The sequence below is a fragment of the Phascolarctos cinereus genome, unplaced genomic scaffold (assembly GCF_003287225.1).
Source record: "Phascolarctos cinereus isolate Bilbo 61053 unplaced genomic scaffold, phaCin_HiC Scaffold_4;HRSCAF=312, whole genome shotgun sequence".
NCBI lineage: Eukaryota > Metazoa > Chordata > Mammalia > Diprotodontia > Phascolarctidae > Phascolarctos > Phascolarctos cinereus.
Genome location: NW_027555847.1, coordinates 665,753,080 through 665,777,274, shown reverse-complemented (window position 1 = coordinate 665,777,274; position 24,195 = coordinate 665,753,080). Strand labels below are relative to the sequence as shown.

General features: G+C 53.2%; 1 protein-coding gene across 1 annotated transcript in view; it reads right to left on the bottom strand.

The window, feature by feature from the left end:
* ZBTB7A (zinc finger and BTB domain containing 7A) overlaps positions 1-21,498 on the bottom strand; it is a 28,591-nt gene extending 7,093 nt beyond the window's left edge. Inside the window, 3 exon segments of the mRNA XM_020971284.2 lie at positions 3,158-4,193; positions 4,196-4,400; positions 21,388-21,498. Of these exon segments, the coding sequence (XP_020826943.1) occupies positions 3,158-4,193; positions 4,196-4,385 (1,226 nt within the window). The 5' untranslated portion in view covers positions 4,386-4,400; positions 21,388-21,498.
* Between the last annotated feature and the right edge of the window lie 2,697 nt (positions 21,499-24,195).

Below are 24,195 nucleotides of genomic sequence, written 5' to 3'. Positions count from 1 at the left end.
GGAGGCTGAGAAGGGCTAATACAATGGGGAAACTGAGGCTGAGAAAGAGAAAATAACTTGCTCAAGGTGACCCCACTAGAACCAAGGTCTGCATGAGGAAGCTCCTGCCTCTCCCAAGTCAGCTGGCAGGCAGAGCCCTAGGTCCTCCCCACGGCTCCCCTCAGCCAGAAGCTCCCAGGAACCTTGCTTGGGAGGGGCAGGGTCCCTGCCTGGCCTTCTCACAGCTGCCCTTGGTAAGCTGGGACTGGAGGTGGGAGGCAGTGGGTTTCCTAACCCTTTGGTGATGATGGTATAATTATGGCCCAGTCTCTGCCACAGGCCCCTGTCTTACTCAATGTGCCTGGTGACTCACTGGGGGCCCCTGCTGACTCCTGGTCCTATGAGAGGGTGGGAAGGAGGGGACTAGTTAAGGGGGTTGCCTGGGGCTGGGGCAGGTGAGGAGGCCTCAAGCCCCTGGCCAGAAGAAGAAAAAGGCTGCCCAGGGTTGGGGAGGTGGGAAACCCAGGGCAGTCCCAGCTCCAAATGCTTAAAAAGGTCGCAGAGCACCAGGGGCTGCCTGGGAGCCACAGCCCGAGGGGCCAATGTGGGGCTCACTAAAGACCAGGTTCCTGCTCTGCCCGGGGATGGGGCCCAGGAGTGGGAGACCAGAATTCCAGGCAAAGAAAAAGGTGCTCTGCAATGCTCCACAGTCAGAGGCCCTGGGCTTGAACCCAGACAATGCTGCTCCCCAAGGTGACCAGGGACAAACGACTTCCCCTCATGGGCTTCAGTTTCCCCATAACTGACATGGGGCTAATAATAATTCATGTTTTCCTAGTCTTTCTTTTGACGTCTTGCAAAGCTTTCTTCACAGCAAGCAGTACATATATTGTCCCCATTCTACTGATGAGGAAATGAGGCCAAAAGGGGACGTGAGCTGCTCCAGGTGACAGGCCTGGCCCCTGGCTCTGGGCCCACAGTCTTCACCCCTCCTTTCCTTCACACGGGATAAGAAAGATCCCCAGACACAGGTAAGTGAAGGCACCAGGGACCCTCCTAGGAGAGTCACCCCTCACCCACTCCCACCTGCAGCAGAGCTGCCTTTGATTCAAAGTGAAACTGAGCTGTGGGCTAGGGGAAGTCCCCAGTGGGCCCCCAGGGACACAGGGGCCAACAAAGACCAGGGCAGGGGGCACTCAGGACCCACAGCCCAGGGCCATCTACAGTGGGGGGAAGTTGGCATGTCTACTTTTCACTGGCATCTTGAGGCTTCAGAGCAGAATGCTGGCCTGAGGTTGCATCACCTGTAAAATCTCCCTTTGGATTTTGCTTGGTTGGGAGTCAAAGGATCTAGGTTCAAAGCCTGACTCTTATTAGCTGTATAGCCCTGAACATAGATAGATAGATAGATAGATAGATAGATAGATAGATAGATACAGATATATAGATATATACACACATACGTATATATATGCATGTATGTGTATATGTATGCGTGCGTGTGTGTGTGTGTGTGTGTGTGTGTGTATCCCTTTCCCTCCCTGGACCTCAGTTTCTTCATGTATAAAATGGGGAGAATAACACACACATACATACTATACCTGTAGCTACACTGTCCCACTGACAGAACTGTGGTAAAGAAAGTGCTTCTAGACCTTATGGATTACTACTGGTGCCTCAGCAGGCTTCCCCTGCCTCCCGGCCCTCTGAGGTGGCTCCCCATCCCTAGCTCTCAGCCCTCAGGGATCACTCCCTTCTCTCAGCATTTCCAGTCCTGCCTGCCAGAGTCATCTGGACCTTGACTTTCTCTGTGGCCTCTGGGTGGATCCGTTCCTTCCCTGGCTGGACGATCTCTCACCACATGAAGGCAAGCCCAAATCCGAACACCCCAGGAGGGCTCAGGAACGAACTACACGCTGGTCAGGCTTGGACTACCCTCCCCGGCCCTCGGGATGTTGGCTTTTGCTTCTCCTTGTATGACTCTGACAAGAGCAGCACCTACCAGACCATTCTTCTCTCTGATTTTAGGGGTGAAAGGACCTCAGATGTAACCTAGGTCAACCCCCTCATTGGACAGAAGAGGGAAATGAGAGCCAAGGAAAGGGAGCACTCCACTTGAGGTCACCCTGGGCCTAGACCAGCAGGGGCCAGACTAGAACCTGGGCTTCCTGCCTCTCTCTGTTTGGACTCTCTCCACCACCCTGAGCTGGCTCTCGGGGCAGAACTGACATTCCAGGCCTCTTGAGCGGGACACACCCCTACTTGTCTACTAGCGTATGGTGAGGGGGTTCTCTGGCAGAGATGGCAAACAACCTTGCTCACCTCCTATCCTTTCCAGGCTTTCTGTGTGGGGAATGAAGGTTCCTCCTACAGCTGGGGAGGGGGCCGGCCACGGGCGCAGGGAGGACCCACAGAAAACCTGGGACAATAGCATTTTTCTTCAAAATTTTCACACTGGGTGGGGCTGGGGGAACCCCAGGCTGGGCCCAAGGGAGAGCTGAGTCACTGGCCCCAAAGTGGGGGGTAGGGGGGAGGTTGGTGGGAGGAGGAACTCTTAGGGAAACAGAAAGGCCAGGAAGGGGTGGTGGCAAAACCCAGCTGGGCCTTGCTGAGGGAAAGCAGGAGGGAGTAAGCTTTCCTTTGGCCCAGGAGACAGATCCTCTTGCTGGCCTGGCCTATCTCTTCCCCTCTTCTCTTCCTCCCTTTCTGGCTCTTCCTGATCAGGGCAGAATACCCTGGACTCCAGACCTCTATCTCCTTTCTGAGGCCCAGTGACCCCAGCTCTTCTCAGGCGCTCTTCCCCAGAGGCCTCAGCATCTAAGCTCCGGTTCCATGCAGAAATCCAAAAAATCACATACAGAATGTCCGAGCCGGAAGGGGGCTGTGAGATCACCTCCCACAGGAGAAAACAGACCCACAGAGCTGGGAGGTAGTAGAGACAGGATCTGAACCCCATTAGCTTGGCTGCCAGTCTAGAGATCTTTGCTTTGCTCTGCTCAATGTACAGCCTCCCTCCCTCTCCTAGAGCAGCCCTGACTGGTCATCATGAACCCCTGCAAGGAAGAGCCCCACCCAGACAGTCCTGTTCCTTTTCCAACTCCCCCATTCCCTATCAGATCCCCTTCTTCGTCCCTGGAGCTCAGACCCCTACCCCAGGGAGCAGGCCCTGGCACCTCACCTGGTAAATCGGACTTTGCAGATGTTACACTCATAGGGCTTTTCACCAGTGTGGGTACGAATGTGACGGGGCAGCTTGCCTGCCCCCTGGATCACCTTCTCACAGATGGGGCACTTCTGGAATGCTTTGGCCCTGATCTTCTTCTCCACCTTCTGGGACCATGACGGGTAGACATCGCCCTCATGGGAGCCACTGAAATACTTCAAGTAATAATCCATGACACCCTCGTCCTCCTTGCGCTGATCTTCCTCACTGCCCCCACCACCAGCCTGCCGCCCCACCGAGGTGATCATCTGTTGCAGCAGGGCACTGGCAGCCAGCCCATCCACCTCTGCCCCATCGCCGTCCTCCCCATCAGCCGTCCCCGACACGAGGCCAGGGGAGTCCCCTGGCTCTGGCGCCTCTGAAAGGGAGGCAGCTTCCTCCTCACCCCCAGCACCACCACCACGGCCTCCATAGTGCCCATTCTGTGAGGAGGGAAAGAGGCTGGCCCCTGAGGCTGCCTCCTCATCACGGTCAGGCCACAGGCCCTGACTGCTGTCTGGGTCACCATCATTGGCCTTTGGTCGCTCACCCTGGGCATAGAAGTCCAGACCATTGCATTCACCACCAGCGGCTGCCGTGGCTGCTGCAGCTGCCGCCGCCGCCACTGCCGCCGCCGCCGCCTCCTCATCCTCCTCGTCCTCCGGGCCGGCAAAGTTGGGGTTGGTCCACGGGAAGTTGTTGGGGAGGCTGTTGATGGGGTTGCTCTGGAAGAATTCAAGGTACTCCTTGGCTCTGAGGTGGTTCCGCTGATCAATTTGATCTACTAAATCCATCTGGTCATTCTTGGCCAGAATTTGGCGGTCCAGGAGGTCGGCACAAACGTCACTGACGGCCGGGATCTCCAGCAGGCGAGCAGCGTTGAGGATGTCACTGACATTGGATGTGCTGACGGTGAGGGTTGCTGTGTAGGCAAAGTCCACCAGGGCGGTGAGGGCTTCTGCGCTCACAAAGTCGATCTCATAGACATTCTGCTGGTCCACCACAGCACCGATGTGAAAAGCTTCTTGAAGTATTGGCTGCAGGCAGCCAGTACAGAGCGGTGTGTGGGGAACTCTCGGCCCTCCACCAGGATGACCACGTCACACAGTAGGCCGTGGGTCCTCTGTTCATTCAGGCTGCTCAGAATGTCGCTGCTGTGGTCAGGGAAGGGGATCCCAATGGGGCCGTCCACACCACCAGCCATCTTCCACGCCAAGATCTGGACAGGGCGGGGGAAAGGGGGAGAATGAAGCCGTGCCCATGGAGCAAGGTCGGCCGCCACCCACCACCCCCAACCACCAGCTTCCCCGCTTCCACCCTTCAGGAAGAGCAGAACAGGGCGGCCAGTTTTACTTGAGCCAAGCCCGGTTCCTCAATGACCCCCATATCCAATAGGTCCATGGCCACTCCCTCTGCCTGCCTGCTCTGCCCTCTCAGGCTTCTATTACCCTCCTCAGCAAATGAGCTCCTTCAGGGCCCAGCTTATCCAGGAAGCTTCTTCTGGTGCTCAGACCCCCCCAGTTCCCTCCTCAGAACCCTCATGGCCCCTGACAAGCTCTTCTCTGTTAAGTCTCTTGCGCCAACTAGACCAATAAAAATACTCTTATCTATTCCTACCCCTCAAGTCCCTAGCACTAGGCTGAGGACATGAGAGCTACTGGTTACTCAACTAAATGTCTCCTTCAGTAAGAACGAAGCAAAGCTGTAGAGGGTCCCCTCCATTTAAGAGCAAAGGGTCTGGCCTAGGGAAAATGGAGGGAACTGTAGGGCCACACCCCTTTAGAGATGAGTCAGAGGGACAGGGAGGGGCTGAGTTATGGCAGACCCACTGAGACCCAAACCCAGACTTCCAGTCACGTCAGGGCCCAGCCAGAGGCAAGATAACAAGGAGGAGCAACGGAAGAAACATTAAAGACCACATGAGACCAACCAGAGACTTAGGGAGAGGAAGTGACCCGAGCAGGGGCACAAAGCAAGTCAGACATGGAGCTGAGACTAAAATAATAAGTTAGGGGGCTTTTAGGCCTACAAATGCTTTCCTCAAAAAAGCCCTGGAGTACATAGTACAAAGTTATTTTCCTCATTTTACAGGTGAACTTTGAACAAGGTGAATATCAGTGAGTTCACTGACTCACCCAGAGTCATAAAGCTAGAAAAGGAAGGAGTCAAGACTTGCACTCAGGACTTCTGACTTCATTGCAGAGCTCTCTTTCCATTATCTCTAAGAGAGAAAGTCAAGTGGGGAAGCGTTAATGAAGGTAACCTTCCTCTCTCCATCCCCATCCCACAGTGGGAGTGCAGGGTTCAGAGCCCCAGCTTCCAGCAGAGGAAATGAAAGAATAAGCCAAGCCCAATGGGGGGCCGGGGTGGGGGTAAGAGACAGGACAACTGGGCCCCAGAATCCAAGTTAGAAGACATTGAGGTAGCTCATCCAGGAGATAGCCACAAGCTGGACCCTGGAGCTCAGTACCCATTCTGGAAAAACCTTGCTACTACCAATATGGGCCCTACGATATCTAGGGACTGAGCAGCTGCTGAATACAGTGGAGCTTCTCTGAGCCTGCTGGGGTCTGGGGTGAGAAGCCAGGATAGGAAGGAAGTGGTGGGCACAAAGTCGTCATGATACCGGAGTAATGGTTCCTTCTCTGCCGCCCAGGAGGCAGCCTATTGCCTGGATCCCAATGTCTACTATACAATTTTCCCTTAAAACTGGGGCTTCCTAGGACCTGTCAACACACACACACAGAGTGTCACAGGTGACACTGCCTCAGTAACCATACAGGATAAACTTGCTGCTTTCTGGATGCAAAGAGCCCCTGAGGACACGGTGCTGGGCCCTCCCTGTGAGTAATCATGGGGAAATCAGGCTATTTGCCATGTGGAACTCCCCGATAGGGCCCTTCCCACCACGAAAGTCTCCCCTAAAGAGAAGCAGGTTCTGACCCTGCCCCCCATCTCAAACTCCACTTGGCTAGGGCCTCAGGAAAGGTCAGTTCTTGAAGGGCTAGAATTGCATGGGCTGTAGGGCAGTAGGGTAGAAAGTGACCCAGCCAAGAAGTTTGATGTGGGTGCTAAAGTCCTGGCTCTGGCACTGACTTGCTGTGTAACCTCAGGTACGGCCCTGCCCCCCTGTGCGCCTGTTTCCTTCTCTTTAACATGAAGTGATGGAACTAGATGATCCCTAAGGTTCCTGCCAGCTTTCAGGTTCTCAGTTTTAGTCTCTCCCATTTGGTTCCCTGGGTTCCCTAGAATTTGGTCTTTTTCTCTCCCCCTCCCTCTTTCTTTCTTTCCTCTCTACTTTTTCCAGTATGGTCATGACTCATCCACCCACCCACCCAGCTCCCTTCCCTCAGGAATCTCACCCAGAGCTGGGGGAGAGTGAGAAGGCCCTGTCCCCTCCCGCCTCCCCAAGGGCCCTGCCAACTCTCCTCCCCTTAACCAGCAGGAAAGGGCGGAGCCATTTCTACTTTCAGGCTGCAAGGACCCCCAATCTTCCCTTCCAAAGAGAAGGCACAGGCCCTGAGCAGTTTTGTCTCTTGTGTCAGGACCCAAGGCCTGGAGTTGGTTATTCTCCTCCCTAACACTGTCAAGAGCCGATGGGGTCCAGGATGGCTCCTGGGCCCCCAGGCCTAGCACTGCCCAACTTGGCACCAGGAAGTTCATCCTAGGATCCAACTTGGAGCCCTCAAGCAACGGCTTTCAAATCCCCCAGAGGTAAGAAGCCTGGTACTAGGAGCTCCCAGAAGGAATACAAGACCAGAGGAGGGAGAGGCTGGGCAGGTGAGTCCCCCCCTCCACAAAAAGTATTCTGCAGCTCACAAGTTAATGTATGTAAACTGATTTGCAAACCTTAAAGCAGTACATAAATGTCGGTTACTGTTATTTGCAGTAGCTACAGCTCAGCTAAGGAGGGGAAGTAGGGGCAGTGGGGGCCCGCAGAGAGGGGACGGCCAGCTAGTCAGCAGGTCACGAGGGCTCTGCCCTGCCTGGCCCTGCCCAGCAGCTCAGGCAGATGCACAGAGTGCCTTTGTGCCGGCTGGCCTCCTGTGAGCCTCAGAATAGTCAAGATGGGAGACTACACTTCCCAGGAGTCCTTTCCTCTACTGTCTCCCCCCCTCTGTCCCTGCTGTCTCATCCTGGATATTTATGAAGGCTGCCTGGTCCTTTCTACTCCCCTCCCATTCAGTTCCAGCTTCCCCCTCTCCCCACATATATAATCGGAAGGGGGGAGGAGGGGAGATGGCAATTTGCTGCAAGGCTGCTTGGGGGCAGGGGTGAGAGAATCTGAGAGGGTAGAGGACAGTGGCGGGCAGGGTGTGTGTGTGCTAGCTCAACCCCAGATTCCAGGCCAGAGAGAATCACAGGATCTAGTTGTTGGAAAGGACCTCAGAAGCCAGCAATTCCTTCATTCTACAGATGGGGAAACTGAGACAGAGAGAAGGGAAGAGCTTTGCAAGATCATATAGCACACTAGCAGAGGGCAGGGGAGGGGGATCTGCAGCTGGCACCACTTTCAGTGATCCTAACAACGCTGAGTCTCCCCTCCACCCCAGGCTATACCTTTAGGTCAGAGTGGGGGAAGATAGGCCCAGCAGTTTGGCAGGCCTGCCCAAAAGTCATGAAAGGCTGAGAGCTCCACAAACCCTCCTTCTCAAGCTAAGCTCCCTGCTAATCTCCTCAACTGTGGGGCAGTGGGACAAATGCTGGACCTGGAATCAGGAGACCTCAGCTCCCACTGCTGCTGAGATGATGATGCATCTCATTGTGCTTCTCTGTAAAACAGGGCCATTACAACCCGAACGACTCACCTGCCCCACCAGAGTCGGGAGCAAAGGGATCTGCAGGTCTAAATGCACAAGACGAACGTGGCTCCGTCCCTGGATTACCCATACTTGCCGGCCTTGCTCCAGTCGCTTCTTGCTACTCTGCCCTGACCCTCCAGCCTCTTCTTTCTGCCTCTCCCTTCCCTCCCCCTCCTCAGTGCTGCACTAGCCCAGGGCGCAGGAAGCAACGAGCAGCCGAGCACAGCCGTCTGGAGCTGTTCTAAGGCCTCAGACTCCGCCTCACATGCTGATGATGTTCATGCGGATGAAGCATTGTCCTATCCATTACCCCACTAGGTCTTCCTCCCATCAGTCCTTGGGATGAGAAGAAGGTGATGGCTATTATTCCCATTTTACAGATGAGGGAAGTGAGGCTTAGAGAAGGAAAAGGGATCTTCGCCCAAGGGAACACAGCTATCAGTTTGGGACTCCTTCCCTTGCTTCAGGCCACTGTCTTGATTCTGTCACCCTCACGGGTACCTCGATTAGACTAGACACTCAGCAGGGCACAGTAAAGACTTTCTGATTGATGAGAAATGGGGGACTGTCTAGTATTCAGAAAAGAAAAAAGGCAGAAGCGTGTAGTCCTCCCCTCCCTGGTCCACCATTCCGGACCAGGGTACCAGAGTACCCTGCGGACACTCACCCCAAGGGGTCACCTCCAGTCAACTGTTGGTTATCCAGCAAATGCCTGATCATTGGCTTGGGCTTCCCCAGTGAAGCTCAACTGCCTGACAACCTTGCTCTAGATGACCTCAGTTTGTCAAATGCTACCCACCCCAACTTCAAACCCCTAACCCCCAATCCCACTGCCCAGAGCAGCCCAGGAGACCAGACTGGACTTCTGGCTCTGCCTCTGAGAAGCCACGCAACACTGGACAAGGTACCGGCCCTCCCTGATTATTTCCCCATCTGCAAAATAGTCATTATCATGAGAGACCAGACAGGACATCTCTCTATCTCTGTCTGTCTCTCTGTCTTTGTCTCTCAACTCTAAAGGGTTTTACAGATCCACAGAATGTGAAGGATTATCACGAGAGGATCATAGAATGATAGAGGCAGAAGGAAACTTACGAGATGTCCGACTCTCTCTTTTTACAAAGGAGGAAACTGAGGCCCAGAGAAGGGAAGTCGCCTGCCCGCAGTCACACTGATATTTGAAGCTGGGTCCTCTGACTCTACATCTAGGGCTTTTTCTTTTCTTTTCCTCTCCCTTCAGTAAGTGTCCAGCCAGGGAGGAGCTCTCAGGCCACCTCTCCCTCCAAGCAGGCTCTCTACTTTCAGGCCACCCACCCACTGCCCTGTGCCCCTGTCTACAAAGACGGCAGAGTACTGTGTGAAGCAGGCCGGCTCTGGAAGCTCTGGGGCCTACACAACAGTCCTGCTGTTTGCACTGCAGTACGATTCTCCTGCTCTGTTCCAGTGTGCATATGCAAACGCCCATTCTATTTGGGGTTTGCTAAATGCAGAAAGTAAAAAAAAAATGTTTTAAATACTTTGTGACCTTGACTCAGTGCCTGCAACGGTGCTGCCCCCTGTCCCCATCCTCCCTAAATCCCCTCCATATTTTCAAGCCTAACTGTAGCCTGGTCTCTGGCAGTTCAGTCCCAGCCATAGGGCTCACTCCCTCTTCTGCATTCTAACTACTGCATCATCTGGACCACATTTTTCTTAGCTACAAAGTAATCTACTAGATGCAAGAGCATACAATAAAGTGGAAAGAGCACTGGATTTGGGGCCCAAAGCCCTGACCTCTGCCACTTTACCAGCTGCAGGCTCTGGGCAATCTTTACCTCAGCCTCAGTTCTTCATTTGTAAGAAGGGAACAATCTTATAATACTACATAGCAAGGAAGGCTTTGAGGAAAGTGCTGTGCAAATTATAAAGCAACTCAGATCCGTGAGTTCTTATTAGATCAGCACTTAATTCATCCCGACTCTTTGACGCGTCTTCCTAAGTCAGAGCCCAGGCCTCCTCTTTCGCCTGTCTTCCCTGAAGCATGGGCTCACGTCCAAAACAGATGAAGAAGTCAAGTCATTCTCTGATTATGGAAGCTGTGCCCAACCAAGACCACCAGATTAGGTACAGAGTGGTTAAAGCTGTGGATGTGTGTGCTGCTCATCTCTCATTAAAGGGCCAGCTACTCAGCCATCTCTGGAGGGAGACCCAAGGTGCTGACACAGCTCTGAGGAACAGAACAAAACGGTAGAGGAGAGGAAATGCAAACAGGGAAAGGGGGAACAGAGAAAAACCTCAACTTTCTCTCGACCAATCTGGGATATGGGAATGACCCGCAGCCTCCAACCTCCAGGGGGCAGGAAGAGCGCAGAAGTGGCCTCATTCAGCGCCCTGACTCTTAGCAGGACTGTGCCCAATTCTACCCACTGGACAAAAACGCATCTCTAAGGTCTCCAATGGATCTGTGAACTCACTGATTCGCATGTTCCATCCAACAATGCAACTGGCAAATCCGCCATGGCTGTAGGAGTCTTGTTCATCTGCTCCCACAATTTTACCACCAGTGGTCCCTTTCTCACCTGGTCCTGAGCTGTGGACCCACACTCAGGCTTGCTGGCCACCTGTCATCCCCTAACCACTGCCACACGGCCAGCCTGTCTACTTTGCCTTTTCAACTTTTCTCTGAAGACTTCTTTTTAACCCTGTTCTTCCAAGCTCCTCACCAGCCCCCTCCCACCTACCCTGTGCCTTTCTGGGGCCCTCCAGGCAGCGCAGTGGAGAAAAACGCTGGGCTGGGGGTCAGAAAGACTTCAGTTCAAATCCCACCTCAGACAGTGGCTGTGTGACCTCTGTTGGCCTCTGCTTCCCCAAATGTAAAATGGAGATAATAGCAGTGCCTACTTTACAGGGATCTTGTGAGGATCCAATGAGATAACATTTGTAAAACACTCTGCAAACCTGAAAGCACTCTATGAGAGCTATATGCTATTATTATTATACTCTCCAGGGCCACAATCCTAACTTATCTGAAACAGCCCTCGGAACACAGCACATACAATGTCTGAAAGGGACTTTGGAGACCATAGAGCCCAAGCAGATCATTTGTCAGATGGGGAAACAAAGGCCCCCAAAGTGAGAAGGCCTTACCCGAGCAATCCTTTGACAATGCCCACAAAGCAAATCACTGGTAGGGGGTGGAACAAGACAGCCTCATGACCCCCAGTCGAAACTCCTTACCTTCCAACCTCCCTCATCATCCCAAAATCAATATCTACCCAAAGTGCCCCACCCCCAGGAAGCTTCAAGGACCTAAACCTTGGGGCCTGGAACTCAGGCTCCTGGTTTCATTTCCCTGGTAGCAGAGTGGTCTGCTCTGCTCACAGAGGAAAGACAGCTGGAATGTGCAGGGGGGGGGTGGGGGCTTCTCTTGGCACAAGGGAAAGAGGGGGTCCAGGAGGGGCTTTCAGAACTCTAGAAAAACAAGGCTAATTAAAGCCAGCAGCAGCCCCTGGCTCTGACCCACTCAGCTATCCTCTACCCTCCTCTTCCTAGAGATGACAGCTGATAATTGCATTCCCTATCCTCCCCAAACCTCCCTGATGAAAGCTGGTCTTTCAGGCACTCTGCCTCGGCTTAATGAAAGGTTGAGGGGGCCCAGGGCTGTCACCCAGCTACATCTCCTGATGTACAACTGTGAAGAATTTAAACACTAAGTTCCATCCCTCAACCCCTAGGTCTGAAGAACAAGTGGGACACAGAAAGGCAAAAAGAGGGGGAGGCAAAATGGGTGACCAGGGTGGGGGGACAACTTCCCCTAAAACAGAGGGAGAAAACAGAGTAGGGGTGGTGAATAAAGTCCTGCCCTGGTAGAATGTACCCTGAAAGTCAAGAGTCCTGGTTCTGCCACTGACACATGTTTGACCTTGGCCCAGTCCTTTCCCTTCTGGGGGACTCAGTTTTTCCATTTGTCAAATGAGGGTAATAACTCCTGCCCTGCCTCCCTTCTAGGGGTGCTTCGAGGGTTAAATGAGAAACTGGGACGGGCCAGCGCTTCCAAATAACATCTTACTCACAACAACCATTTGAGGTAAGTAGTGCCGATCTTCTATATGGAAAATAAAGCCCCAAAGTGAGGAATCTGTTCAAGGTCCTAGTAATTATCAACGTGGGGGAGGAAGAGCAAGATCTTCCGACTTCTAGTTCACAGATCTTTCCAATGAATGTGTCACTGGACTTCCACCATCCTGTGAAGACCACCTCCCAGGGATAAGGTTAGTAGCTCCAGCAAAGTGGGTAAATGGGCTTCAAGAAGCTGAGGAAGCCCATCCCCCCCACCCCCTTCCAGGTATCCTCCAACAGATGGATCCCAAAGCACTTGGCAGCAAAAGCCAGTGGTACCTCTGGAACCAAGGGCAGCTGGGGACAGAAGTCTTGAGTGACCTACAACTTCAGGGCAGAAAAGGTCACAGAGCTTGCTCTGGCCCCTTGTTCCCCTTGCTCTCTGCCTGCCCACCTACATCTTCCTAAGAAGCCCAGGCCTGAGAAGAAAGGGAACTAGGACAAAACAGCCTTGGCTCTGCTCTTTGGCCTCTGACCCCAGAGCTCAGAACGCACACAATCCCTCCCAGCAAAACTGGAGACAGGGATTCCTCCCACAAACAATTTAGGAGTGGGGCAAATCAAGACCCAGAACTTAGGGACCAGGATCAAGGTAAGCCAATAAGTGAGGGGCAGAGCACCAGGCAAGGGGAAGAGCCCTGGATTTGGACTTAGAGGACCTAGAGCTTGGGAAAATGGATTTACAGCTAGTCAACAAGCATTTATTACACAAATACTGTTAATCAGTCAATGAACACTTCTTCTTCTTCTTTTTCTTTTTTAATTAGGCAATTGGGGTTAAGAGACTTGCCCAGGGCCACACAGCTAGTAAGTGTCAAGTGTTTGGTCTGAGGTCAGATTTGAACTGAGGTCCTCCTGACCTCAGGGCCGGTGCTTTATCCACTTTGCCACCTAGCTGCCCCTAATAAACACTTATTAAGCACCTACTATGTGCTAGGCACTGAGTTCTACAAAACAGGGATCACAATGCCTATACTTTTCATGGAATGCTTCATAAACCTTAACACACAATAGAAACAGCAGTTATTACTCTCCTAGCATGGGGCTTCTTGGTCCAGATCTCTAATCAGCAGGCTGCATCACCTCACCAATCCTGGGATATAGAGAGCTTGGTGGGGAGGGAGAGAAGGCTGAAGGATCCACTCCACCCCCACAGTTCCAGGTTCAGCCCTTCCATCCTGTTCCCCTCTCCACACCCCCCCCCTTCATAATTAAGCTCTCCTATGTTGCAAGGTTCCTCCTAACTGGTTACTCCACCCTGACCTCCGAGCCAATTCCCAACTGTGTCATCAGGACTACATTTAATCATGAAGGAATGCCTCTTGATAAGTGGGGGGTGGGGGGGGTCGTGGAAGGTGGGAGGTCGAGGGCAGCAATTCCTTACCCTGCCCCTGCCAGCCTGGCCTGGCCTTCTAAGAAGGCCTCGGGCAAGGCCCAGAACAAACAGACCAGGGAGACATTTTATCTGCAGATTTATTGCAACCAAATGGGGAGGGGCTTCCTGCCCCAGGCCTTAAAGAGGCAGATCCTGTACTGGTGAAGGGAGGGGAGGAGTGGAAGAAAAAGGAAGGAGTATCTGGGAACTAGTAGAACCCACCTGGAATGGAAGGCAGGAGATGGGTGGGGACAGAGGGGTGGGGTGAGGCCCTTGGGTTTAATTCCACCTGTTCAGCTCACCTAGGTTGGTCTCAACCTCAGGGATGGGAGGGAATCTCTGAACGAATCCAGGAAGAACTGGCAAAGGGCCCTTATTAGCCCTGCTTACTATGGTTTCCAGAATGGCCCCACAGCAAGAAAGCCCTGAGTCCTCAGAGCCTCCAATTCAATAAGGCTTAAGGTCACAATGTAAAAAAGCCAAAAGTCCCCAAGGCAATGAGAGCAGGTTTCCACTGATGATCCTTGAAGTTGGCCAAATGCGGGTGGGTTCCCTCAGTGTCAAACCCAGAACAGCCAGGGTCAGAAAGGGTCTAGAAACTAAATAACCAGGAGGGTCTAGGCATGTTTGCCCTAGAGAAGCTTTAGGAAGAGCACAGCAAATATCTGAAGGGCTGGCACACTTGTTCTTTGTGGCCCCAGAAGTTGAAACCAAGGGCTAATAGAGGGAAATCAGAAGAAGGCAGATTTCAGTTGATTAAAAAGAACTTTATAACAAGAGCTATCCAACAATAAACGGGCATCTCCAGAGGTCATGACCTCCTCATCCTTAGAGTTAATCACAAAATCAAGAATTGGAAAGACTCCTGGAGATCATCCAATGTAACCCATAACTGATCTACAACCCCTGCAACAGCATCCAAACCAATGATTACCCAGACTCTGTTCAAAGGCCTCCGGGGACAGGGAGCTCACTATTTCCTAGGGCAGTTCATTCCACTGTTGGACAGCTCTAATTGTTAGGAAGTTTTTACTTACATCAACCTGAAACCTGCCTCCCTGTGACTTCCCTGCCTTGCCGGGGCCAAGCAGAACCAAGCGAATTCCTCTTCTGCATGACAGGCCTTCAGACACTTGCCAACCACTCATGTCCCCCCACCCAAGTCTTCTCAGGGTGTGCTTGGACAATGACCTGCCTGATCAGCTGCAGGGGGGATTCCTGTTCTCCACAGGAGAGACCCTTAAAGGTCTCTTCCAGCTCTATGGTTCTGGGACTCTAAGCCCTCTCTAAGTGGGCAATGGTGAATGCTGCCACTCTGCTAGTGCATGTAAGGGCACCAAAGTAATAGATTGGGGCCCACCCTCCACTCACCTCAGTGAGTCTGGGGCCCCACCCTCTAAGAGCCTCTACTATTATCCCCTCCCCTTTCAATTCTTTTACTCCTTCAGGGTCCAGGTGTACCTTGCCATACCAGCCCCATCCCTTAGGACTAGGGGAAATACTGATCCTGGGAAAAATATCACAACACACACACACACACACACACACACACACACACACAATGCTTTGAACACAGGTGCACAAATGAACACAGCAGGCTGGAACAGGTCTGTTTTCCTCAGAGATAACCACTAGTCCTCCCTGGGGTGACCCAAACTAATCGCCAATTTGAGGGACCTTCTCTTCCTCTACTCACAGTCCCCCCCACAACTCCCTTTTCTTTCATCCTGGCAGTGAAACTGACAATATTTCGAGTTAGATTTTACTCTATTTGCTGTGAATAGCACCTCTCAGGGCAGAGATCTTTTCCACTTTGGGAAATCGAGGGGGAGGTGAAGGGGAAGACAGAAAGATTAGGGTTTCTGGATAAAGCCCTGCATGCCTAGCACCTGGGTGAACTGAGAACCTCACTCAAGGACAAGGAGATAACAAGAAATTACTTCTTACTTTCCTTTCCTTAAATGTTAACATGTCTAGAGAGAAGCAAATTGGAGAGAAACAGGTTCACAAGCCTGCACCTGCCCCTCCTCCTGCCCCCCAGGAGTCTCCAAGCCCAGAAGCTCAGATGAGGAGGGGAGGGCAGATCAGCTCCCCAGCTCTCTTGGCCTGTTGGGGCAAGAGGCTTTAGAAGGGAGGCAGATGGTACCTGTAGCTACAAGCCTGCATTACAGCCCATTTCAAAGCTCCCAAGGCAGAGAAAGTCAAAGGTGGAAATGATCAACGGGTTTCCAAGCTGAACCAGGAGAGCAGAATTAGACAGACAGCTGGGGGATGGGAATGGGGAGAAAAGACAGGGGGGAAGGGAGAGAAGAGAGCTATGAGGAGGGAGGAGACTGTTTCAACTGGCATCTATCTGCACAAGAGAACTCCAACCAACCAATGGGAGAGTCCTTACCAAAATACCCTTGAAGTACCTCCCCCACCAAGGACTCTGCTCAGAGCTCAAGGACCCCTGCCCCTCCCTTTTCTGGCATAGGTTGATTCTGGCTCACTACCACCTCCCACCCCCAACTCCCTAACCAAACTCCCTTTCCCTCCCCCTCCAATGTCAGGCCCACTTTTGCCTGAGCCCCCAGTGGGCCTAGTGCTGTGCTAGGGACCATTCAGAAGAGAAACTGAAAGACACAGCCCTTGCCTTCAAGAAGCCTCACATTTGTCCGGAGATGACTGTGGACCCCCTTCCTCCTATTCGACTACACTGTTTCCAAGAGCTTAACAGAGTGGAAAGCTCTGTGGGTCTGGAGTTAGAGGGACTGGGTTTGAGTCTGGACCTACCAGCTGTGTAACTCTAGGCGAGTCACTTCTCTCTGCCACCTCATCTGTAAAACGAGGGCATTGGACTAGATGGCAACTAGGATTGTTTAGACTTCGAAGTCTACAATCCTGAATCTTCCTTACCTTCCTAGGTCAGCCCACAGAGGCCTCTCCCTCCTCCAGTATTTACCACTCAGATCACTTACTTGGCACCAAGCTCACCTTGAGTCTTATGAGTCCTGGGACCTAGGAGTTTGATCACACTGAAGGCAGGGGCTTTTTCTTAGCCTTCTTTGATCTTTCCCCTCACTCCAACCTAAAGAGCCCAAGAAGTTACTTGACCTTCTCTGAAACCCCACAAAACTCTGCACCTGTCTTGTGGCCCTTATCATGACCTACCTTTTATAATACTTATTTGTATGCTTATTTCACTACTCCTACGAAAGGATGAGTTATAAGAGCAATGCAAGTGGCCTCATACACAATAAGGGTTAGATAAATGTTTTGTTAAATCATACTTCTTCGAAACTCCTGAAGTGCCAAACATAGTGCACCTAAGATAGTTATAAATACTGGCTGACATCAGGAACTTCTAGATGATCCACCTTAGTTCTAATGAATATTCTCTACATGGAGTACTGTCAGTTCTAAGATTCTGTCTCCATGTTCCTCCAATATTCTATATTCTAAGGGGCTTTAACAGCGCTGACATTTCTATTCTCTGATGAAGAAGCATGACCCATCACTGGGCTCAGATCAGCATCATTCTAAATTGCAGACTGTTATCTCTCCTTGCTTCAGTGGAATAGTAAAGCCACATCAGGCCACTTGGGAAGAACTAACCCAGACTCACCCCCCATCATAGCTTTCACTGACTGGTATTTTTCAGGGACCTCAGATGGCAAGGCTGGAGAATTAAACATACTATCAGGGAACAGGGAGAAGACACATAACCAGCATAACCGGTGTATGACTGTTGCCCCAGAGATGTCATGGGAGTGACAGTAGCCAATCAAAAAGAGAGACAGGGAGGCAGAAAGGTACAGACTATCACTGGTGATATTTGAGTTTGGGGAATGTTCCGCCTTTGGTGCTGTTCATTACTTAACACATACTTGGGGAGTATTAAATCATACACCACCTCAAGCTCTCTAACTACTAAATTCACTGTCCTGTCTCTCTCTGGCTATGACCTGCACCTGACACTCAAATAAAATACCCTTGATCATGCCTGGAACCAACCTGGCTACACAGCCAAGGAAGCTGCTGATGCTTGTTGGCTGAGTGAGGGGAGGCAAGGGGTGGGAATGCCTTTAGCCTGTCTGTAGTTGGGCCTTCCACTGAGCCAAAGCTTTTTGTTATTTCAACTTGGGGGGGGGAGAGGAAGCAACACAGAAGTTCTCATTTAAAAAAAACAAAACAACAAAACCTAGTGGAAAAGAGCACTGTGTCACCATTCTAGCTTTGTAAGGCTCTATTTCCTCATCTGTAAGATGGGGTCAGCAACTCCTTCGATGCCAAACTCATTGAGTTGTGAGTATCAAATACAAAGTTCAGGATTATCATCATCTTTATTTCAGCCATCATGCTTGACTTTGGGATCTTTAGCCGAGCAAAGATTCTGGGCCAAGAAAACAGCCTGACTTGTCTTTCCTTGGGTAACGAGGTGATCTAACTAAGGGCTAATGTTCACCCAGACTCCCACCACTATCCTCATCTCCTCAGCATGAAAGCAGCTTGAAAGGTAGCAAGGAGCACTGTGAGTATGGGATTGGCTCCTCTTTTGCCAGTTGGATTTCCTCTAAGCCTCAGTTTCTTCATATAAGAAATGGGGGGAAAGTCTCTTCTGTCTTTCTCAGGGATATTTGTAAGGATTAAATAAAAGGGGAAAGTACTCTGAAACACAAGCAGCATCCTCTAAGTACATGGCATTATTATTACCTACAGACTTTCTGTCAAGGCCCAGGGCCCTGTGGGCATCCCACAGTGGAATCAGAGACCAACTTGAACTTAACAGGAAAGCACTAACATGCTCATTGAATTGAATGGACAAGGACTTGGGTTCGAGTCCCAATTATGCTACTTACTAGTTTTGTGACCTTGAGCAAGTTACTCTCACTCTCTAGATCACTAGAGGAGCCTCCATTACCTCATCTGAAAAATGGGGACAATAATCTCCCTGCCCTGACCACCTCAGGGTCCAACATGAAGATCAACACAGAAAAACAGTGCCTAAAGAATAAACTAAAGTATAAAATAAAACACTACAGAAACAAGAGCTTTTATTCTTCATCTTCTTAATATTCCAAGGGAAGCCAATGACTTTCCCCAAGGTCTCAGTTTCCCCCATCTGAAGTACTGCCACAAAAAGTTTGCTGCAAACAACCAGCATCTGCTTCCACAGAAGCATGGCTACTGGACTCTATCCAGCTTTAACTCAATGCTTCAGGCACAGGCAATGAATAGCCTACCTTAGTGCTAAGTCACCAACATGCTGGCCAATCAGAACTGAATAATGAATACCCCCCAAAACAACCCACGAATTAAATTTCCACTGTCCCTGTTGGCTCTTCTTCCTTTCATTAAGCATTCGGAGCTACAGGCCTCATTTATCCATCATCTAATTCACAGGTATTTCTTCCCCTAGGCTCCTGTTACCACAGAGATAGCTTTTAGTAAACACAAAACCAAGCCCCCAGTTCCAATTAAGCAATACCCTAAGCTGGTTTCAGAAGCGTCAGACCTCCAGTTTCATCCTATCCTTGACCCCAGTTCTACTCCACTGTACTCACAGAATCACAAAATTTCAAAGTTGGAAGGAACCTCGGGGGTTATGCTGTCTATCACCAACCTGAACAAGAATCCACCCATCTCTAAAATGACAACATCCCAAAGAAGCAGTCATCTAGCTCCCCTCTGTGGGGAACTCATTACCATTTATATTAGTCTATTCCACTTTTAATGTTAAACCAGAAATTCACAACTTTGTAGGGAAGCCTTTCCCCATATAAAGGTGAAATTTACCTCTCCACAACTTCTAATCACTGGTCCTAGCTCTGCCCTATGGGTGGTAAATTCTATTATCTTTTCCAATTTTGGGTTGGGGTCCCTTGAGGTCTCTCTCCTCTGAAGAAATCTTAACAGTGACAAGAGCAGGGAGCAGGACTTCCCTCTAGTCCCTAATCTAGGCCCAGAGCAGTAACTGGGGGTAAACTGTTCCAGGCCAACCTCTTCCAATCAACCTGCTTGCCAAGAGGAAGTGAATGGACGGGTCCCAGAGGGAGGGCCCCCTGGAGTGGGTGTGGTTCCTTAGGTGGGCTCCACCCAGGCCCTGCTGGGGGAGGGGGTACAGGGAGGGGAGAGAGATCAGAGGAGGCCTGACAAGCACTTTAAGACTTTCCTGTTTTCTACTGCTGTGGATACCGTGCACCCTGCAAGCTGTCAACAGAGAAACAGTTGAAAAAAATAGACAAATAAACAAAACAACTCCCTGTTCAGTAGAGGGGGAGGTCAAACTCCATTATGGATGTCAGCAAGGGGCAACCTCTCTACCACTCCCCACCCTTTCACCCCCAGCTCTCTTCCTGCCACTCCCCTCTCCTTAGTCCTACCTGGAGCCTCAGCTCCATGCTTAGGCCTAAGAAGTTGCAAACCTCTGGTTTAACATCAAAATTTCACAACCACAAAGACATCATGGTGAAGTGAGGAGTGGCTTTCTGCCACTTACAACCTATGTAACTGACATCGACTAAGTAACTTCTTTGGGCCTCAGTTTCTTCATCTGAAAAATGGGGGTAGGGGACTAAGCCAAAATGATCTCTAAGACTTACAGCTTCAAGTCTGACAACCTAGATCTTCATGGGAAAGGTCATAAAAAAGCACAACATTCATACTTCATTATCCTACCTGGTGAATTCCAGTAACCTGATTGGTGGAATAAAATGTTTGGGCACTAATGAAGCAGAAGATCCAGAAATCCTAACTGGAGTACCTCAAACCCACTTCGGCTGAGGAAGAGGATATTCCCAAGTCTCTGAAAATTGAGCTAAGCTGCTCCTGTCCTTTCTCTACTGACTTTATAACCTGCTAGCACTGGGTCAGAGGGAGGGATGGAAGAATGAATGCTGGCTCTATGAGAAGAAGCCAAGGGTCTGTCTGACATCCTTCAAAAACATCTAATGGGTTCTGCAGTAGCTGCCCATGATTGAGGCAAAGGGAGACTGCCAGGCTCCAGTCCCCTCACTCTTGAGTCACTAGGGGCTCAAGGTTCCTCCCACACGGTAATGTCAAAGCATAGAGTCAACAGGACAGAATCAGGGCCACAGTTTAGGAGGCCAAGGGAAACTGGGGAGGGCTAAGTCCCCCCACCAGGGTCAGGATCTAAGAGGTCAAGAATAGAAAAGGAAGGGGTCACCACCACCAGGGTCGGAGCCTTGACTTGAGAGGAGTTAAAAAACAAGGCATAATGACGGGGGAAGGGGGGGGCCCCCGGAAGGGAAAGGAGGGAGGAAGAGAGGTTAGGAAAGGTGGTATTAAGTACCTCCAATACGGTCAGAGTATAGAATGCCAGATGTCAGAGATGTAAGGAACCAAACAACACAGAACACAGAAGCAAGGGCTGGAGCTGGAAGGGCCCACAGAACACAGAACCCAGGAGAGAGGAAGGGCCCTCGGAACACAGAACAAGCTATAAACACTGACTGCAGGAGCTGGAAGAGAACTTGGAGTTCACCTAGTCCAACTCCCTCATATGACAGAGAAGAAAACTGAGGTTCAAGAAACGGTGTCCAGGAGGCAACGGATGGGCTACCAGGACTGATGTGAAGGTTACAAGCCCCAAACAAGTGGGAGCCTGGCAATCCCAAAGGGCCTACGTGCCCCGACAAGGCTGGGGGCAAGGCCCGGGCGTCCCGGCCCAGAGCAGTCTGGCCCCAGGCCCCGGCCCCGGCCCCACCCCCACGCGGCAGGCCTGGGCCCAAGCCTCTGGGGCTGCGCGGATGGTCCCCCTTCCATCGGGTGCCCGGGCCCAGGGGCTGCCTAGCAGGGAGTGGCCTCCTCGTCAGCTGGCCTGGGAGGCCGGGGCCTCCGCCCTGGGGACCCCACCCCTGGCGTCCCCTCCCGCCCCTTCCCCGCGCAGGGGGGGGCGCCCGAAGAGGGGAGGCGCGAGGGGCTCCTACCTCCTTCCCTGGCGGTGGTGGTGGCGGCGGCGGCGGCAGCTCTGCTCGGGCCCGCTCGGGGTGGCAGCGGCTGAGGACGGGGCCGGGGCCGGGGCCGGGCTGGGGCTGGCCCCGACCCCCCGCCCCCCGCTGCCGCCGCCGCCGGCGGCCAATCCCCGCCCAAGCTGAGGGGAGGGCGATGCAAATGAGCCCGGATCTGGGTCCGCCCCCCCACCCCCACCCCGCGCCCCGCGCCAGGCCGCGAAGCCCCGGCCTCGCGTGACAAGCGTGACCCGGGGGGCCCGAGGCCCTCCCCGGGGAGTGCCGGGGGACTGGCCCCCTCCCCCCGAGGCTGGGGAGGAGGTGGGGGGGGCGGCTGAGGACGGTTACACAACCAGGCAGGAGGGGGGGCTGGGAGGGGCCCCGGGGGAGGGGGCAAGGGGGAGGGGGCCGGCCCGCGGCCGCACAGCCGGAAGTCAGGGACCGCCACCGGCCTCTGGTGAGAGGAACTCGGCCTGTGAGCTCCGCCCCCTCCCTTTCCCTTCCCCTTCCCCTTCTCCTCCTTCCTCTCTCCCTGGGACTTGTGACCCGCCGCTTTCCCCGCCCTCTTCGGCTTGTCATTGGCCGCCTGGCGAGTCCAGCCCTATACGCCCATTGGCCTGTTTGCCCGCCGCTCACCGCCCCTCCTCCGCACCGCCCCTTTCCCCGAGCCCCGGTTGGCCAGGCCTTCGGCCGCCCCTGCGGGGTACCCTGGGACTGGTAGTCTGAATAACCCCTTCCACCTGCTGGTGGGAGGCGGCGGAAGAACTACAACACCCAGAGACCCCCCCGGCTCCAATCACCCACCCCCAACACTCCACCTCCTCCCTCCCTTCTTTGCAAAGCCCCCCTCCCTGTTTTTCTACCCCCCCTCTTCCCCCCTCGGCCCCCATGAAGCTTCAGTCCAGCCAACTACAACGTATGCACGCAGCACAGAATAAGCATTTGAGGGGCTACTGCAGGCCCCCCCCACTCCCCCCTAAAAAACATACCAGTCGCAAACTTAACCTGCGTCCCCCTACTAACACTACCACCTCGATGCAAACACCCCTGTCTCTCGCAGACAGCAGCCTCCAAAATGCAGCGAGCGCCCCTCTCCCGAGAAAGGGGCAGAGGAAGGAGCCGAGGAAGGAGCCGGGGTCCTGGCGACACCCTCCCCCCCAAGCCTTCAACTCTCCTTGCGCCTAGACTTTAGAGCAGCACCCCCCCCAGCCGCGCAGCTGCTTATCCCCCACCCCCCCACCCCGCTTCCTTCCCTCCAATAAAACCTTGGGATCAAACTTACGAGTCTCCCTCCCCCCCATCTCCGGGCAAAGACTTTGCTGCTCCCCTTCCCCCAGCTCACGGAGGGAGGGGAGGAGGGGGAGGGCTTGGAGAAGTAGGGGCGATGCACCCCCCCCGGCCGCGGCGCACCCCCCTGCTCTTACCTCGCCGGTCCTGGGAAAAGGAGGAGGACAGGAGAAGCAGGATGAGAGCGGGGGTCCGGCGGGGGAGGGGGCCGGAGAGGGGGAGGGGGCGGCCCTGGCTGCCTCCCCCCGGTCAGTGGGTGCCGGGCCGGGCCGTGCCGTCCCTCGCTGCGCCCGCGCCCTCCCGCTTTCCCTCTCGCGCTCCGGCGGCGCCGCGGCCCCTACTGTAACTGTACGGGGTGTGCGGAGCCCCGTATGATGCTCTCCGCTCCCTTCCTGGTTTCTCCGAGGGCAGAGGGGTCCTCCCTTCTCTTAAAGGTGCCGCAGCTCCGCTCCCGGCCCCCGCGCCTCCCCCCCTTCTCCGTGCCCCCCCCCCGGCGGGGAGGCTGGAACTGGCTCTGCAGGTCCCTCGCCAAGGGCAGGACACCCCCCTCCTGCCACGTCTTAGCCCTCCCGCTTGGCGCCCGGTGGGGCTCCTGGTGCAGCGAGAACCGGGAAGGGAAGGGGAAAAAAAGCGGGGGGGGGGAGTCTGGGCTCTCCCCTCTCCCCACTCCCTCTTGCACCCCTCCTCCTCCCCTCCCCGGCCGCCTCCTCCTCCCTGACCTCCGGCTTCCCTCCATGGCTCGGTTCCATGTTGCCATCTTATCTGCCCCCAGAGCGCGCGGGGGGGAGGGGAGGGGGGACAGATCTGGCTTCAGGGGAGGGGAAGGAGGAGGTGGGGGCGCTCCGGGCCCTGCCGATAAAACAGGCTGTGCAGAAAAGACACGGAGTTAGCGCGTCTCGGCTCGGGGCCCCTTCCAGTCCCCATCTCAACCTTGACATCTAAGGAGAGGGGGGTGCAGCAGAGACCTTCACCCGCCACCCTACCCCCCAAACTGGTCTCCAGCGATTATATAAATTATTTCCCACCTTTGCTTAGTCTGGAGTGGAGAGGGCAGGGGAGGGGGATGCGGCGAGCGGGCCTCGTGGCTTTCCCTTTTCAAAGTTTCCCCCATCCAACTGAACCACTGGTGGGTGGGGTGGGGGAGAAGGGGAGGACCTTTCGAGGCCCCTGGTGCCCTGGGACAGAAACCAAGAACCTCAGTGTTTCTGCTCACCCAAAGACTCAGCAGTTTATCGACTCTACAATATGTCAGAGTTGGAAGAGCCCTTAGTTAGGGACTATCCTATCCGACCCCTAACTTTACAGATCGGGAAACTGAGGAGCAAAGGGAGGACGTTCACTTATTGAAGGTCACAGTGAGTCAAAGGCAGAGACAGGACTCGAAACCAGACCTCATATGTGATGTGGTGGACAGGCACTGGATTTGTTGTAAGAAGTCCTAGAATAGATAGATGGTCAGCAAACTTCCTTAAAGAGCCTAAGAATTGAATTCAAGCTTTG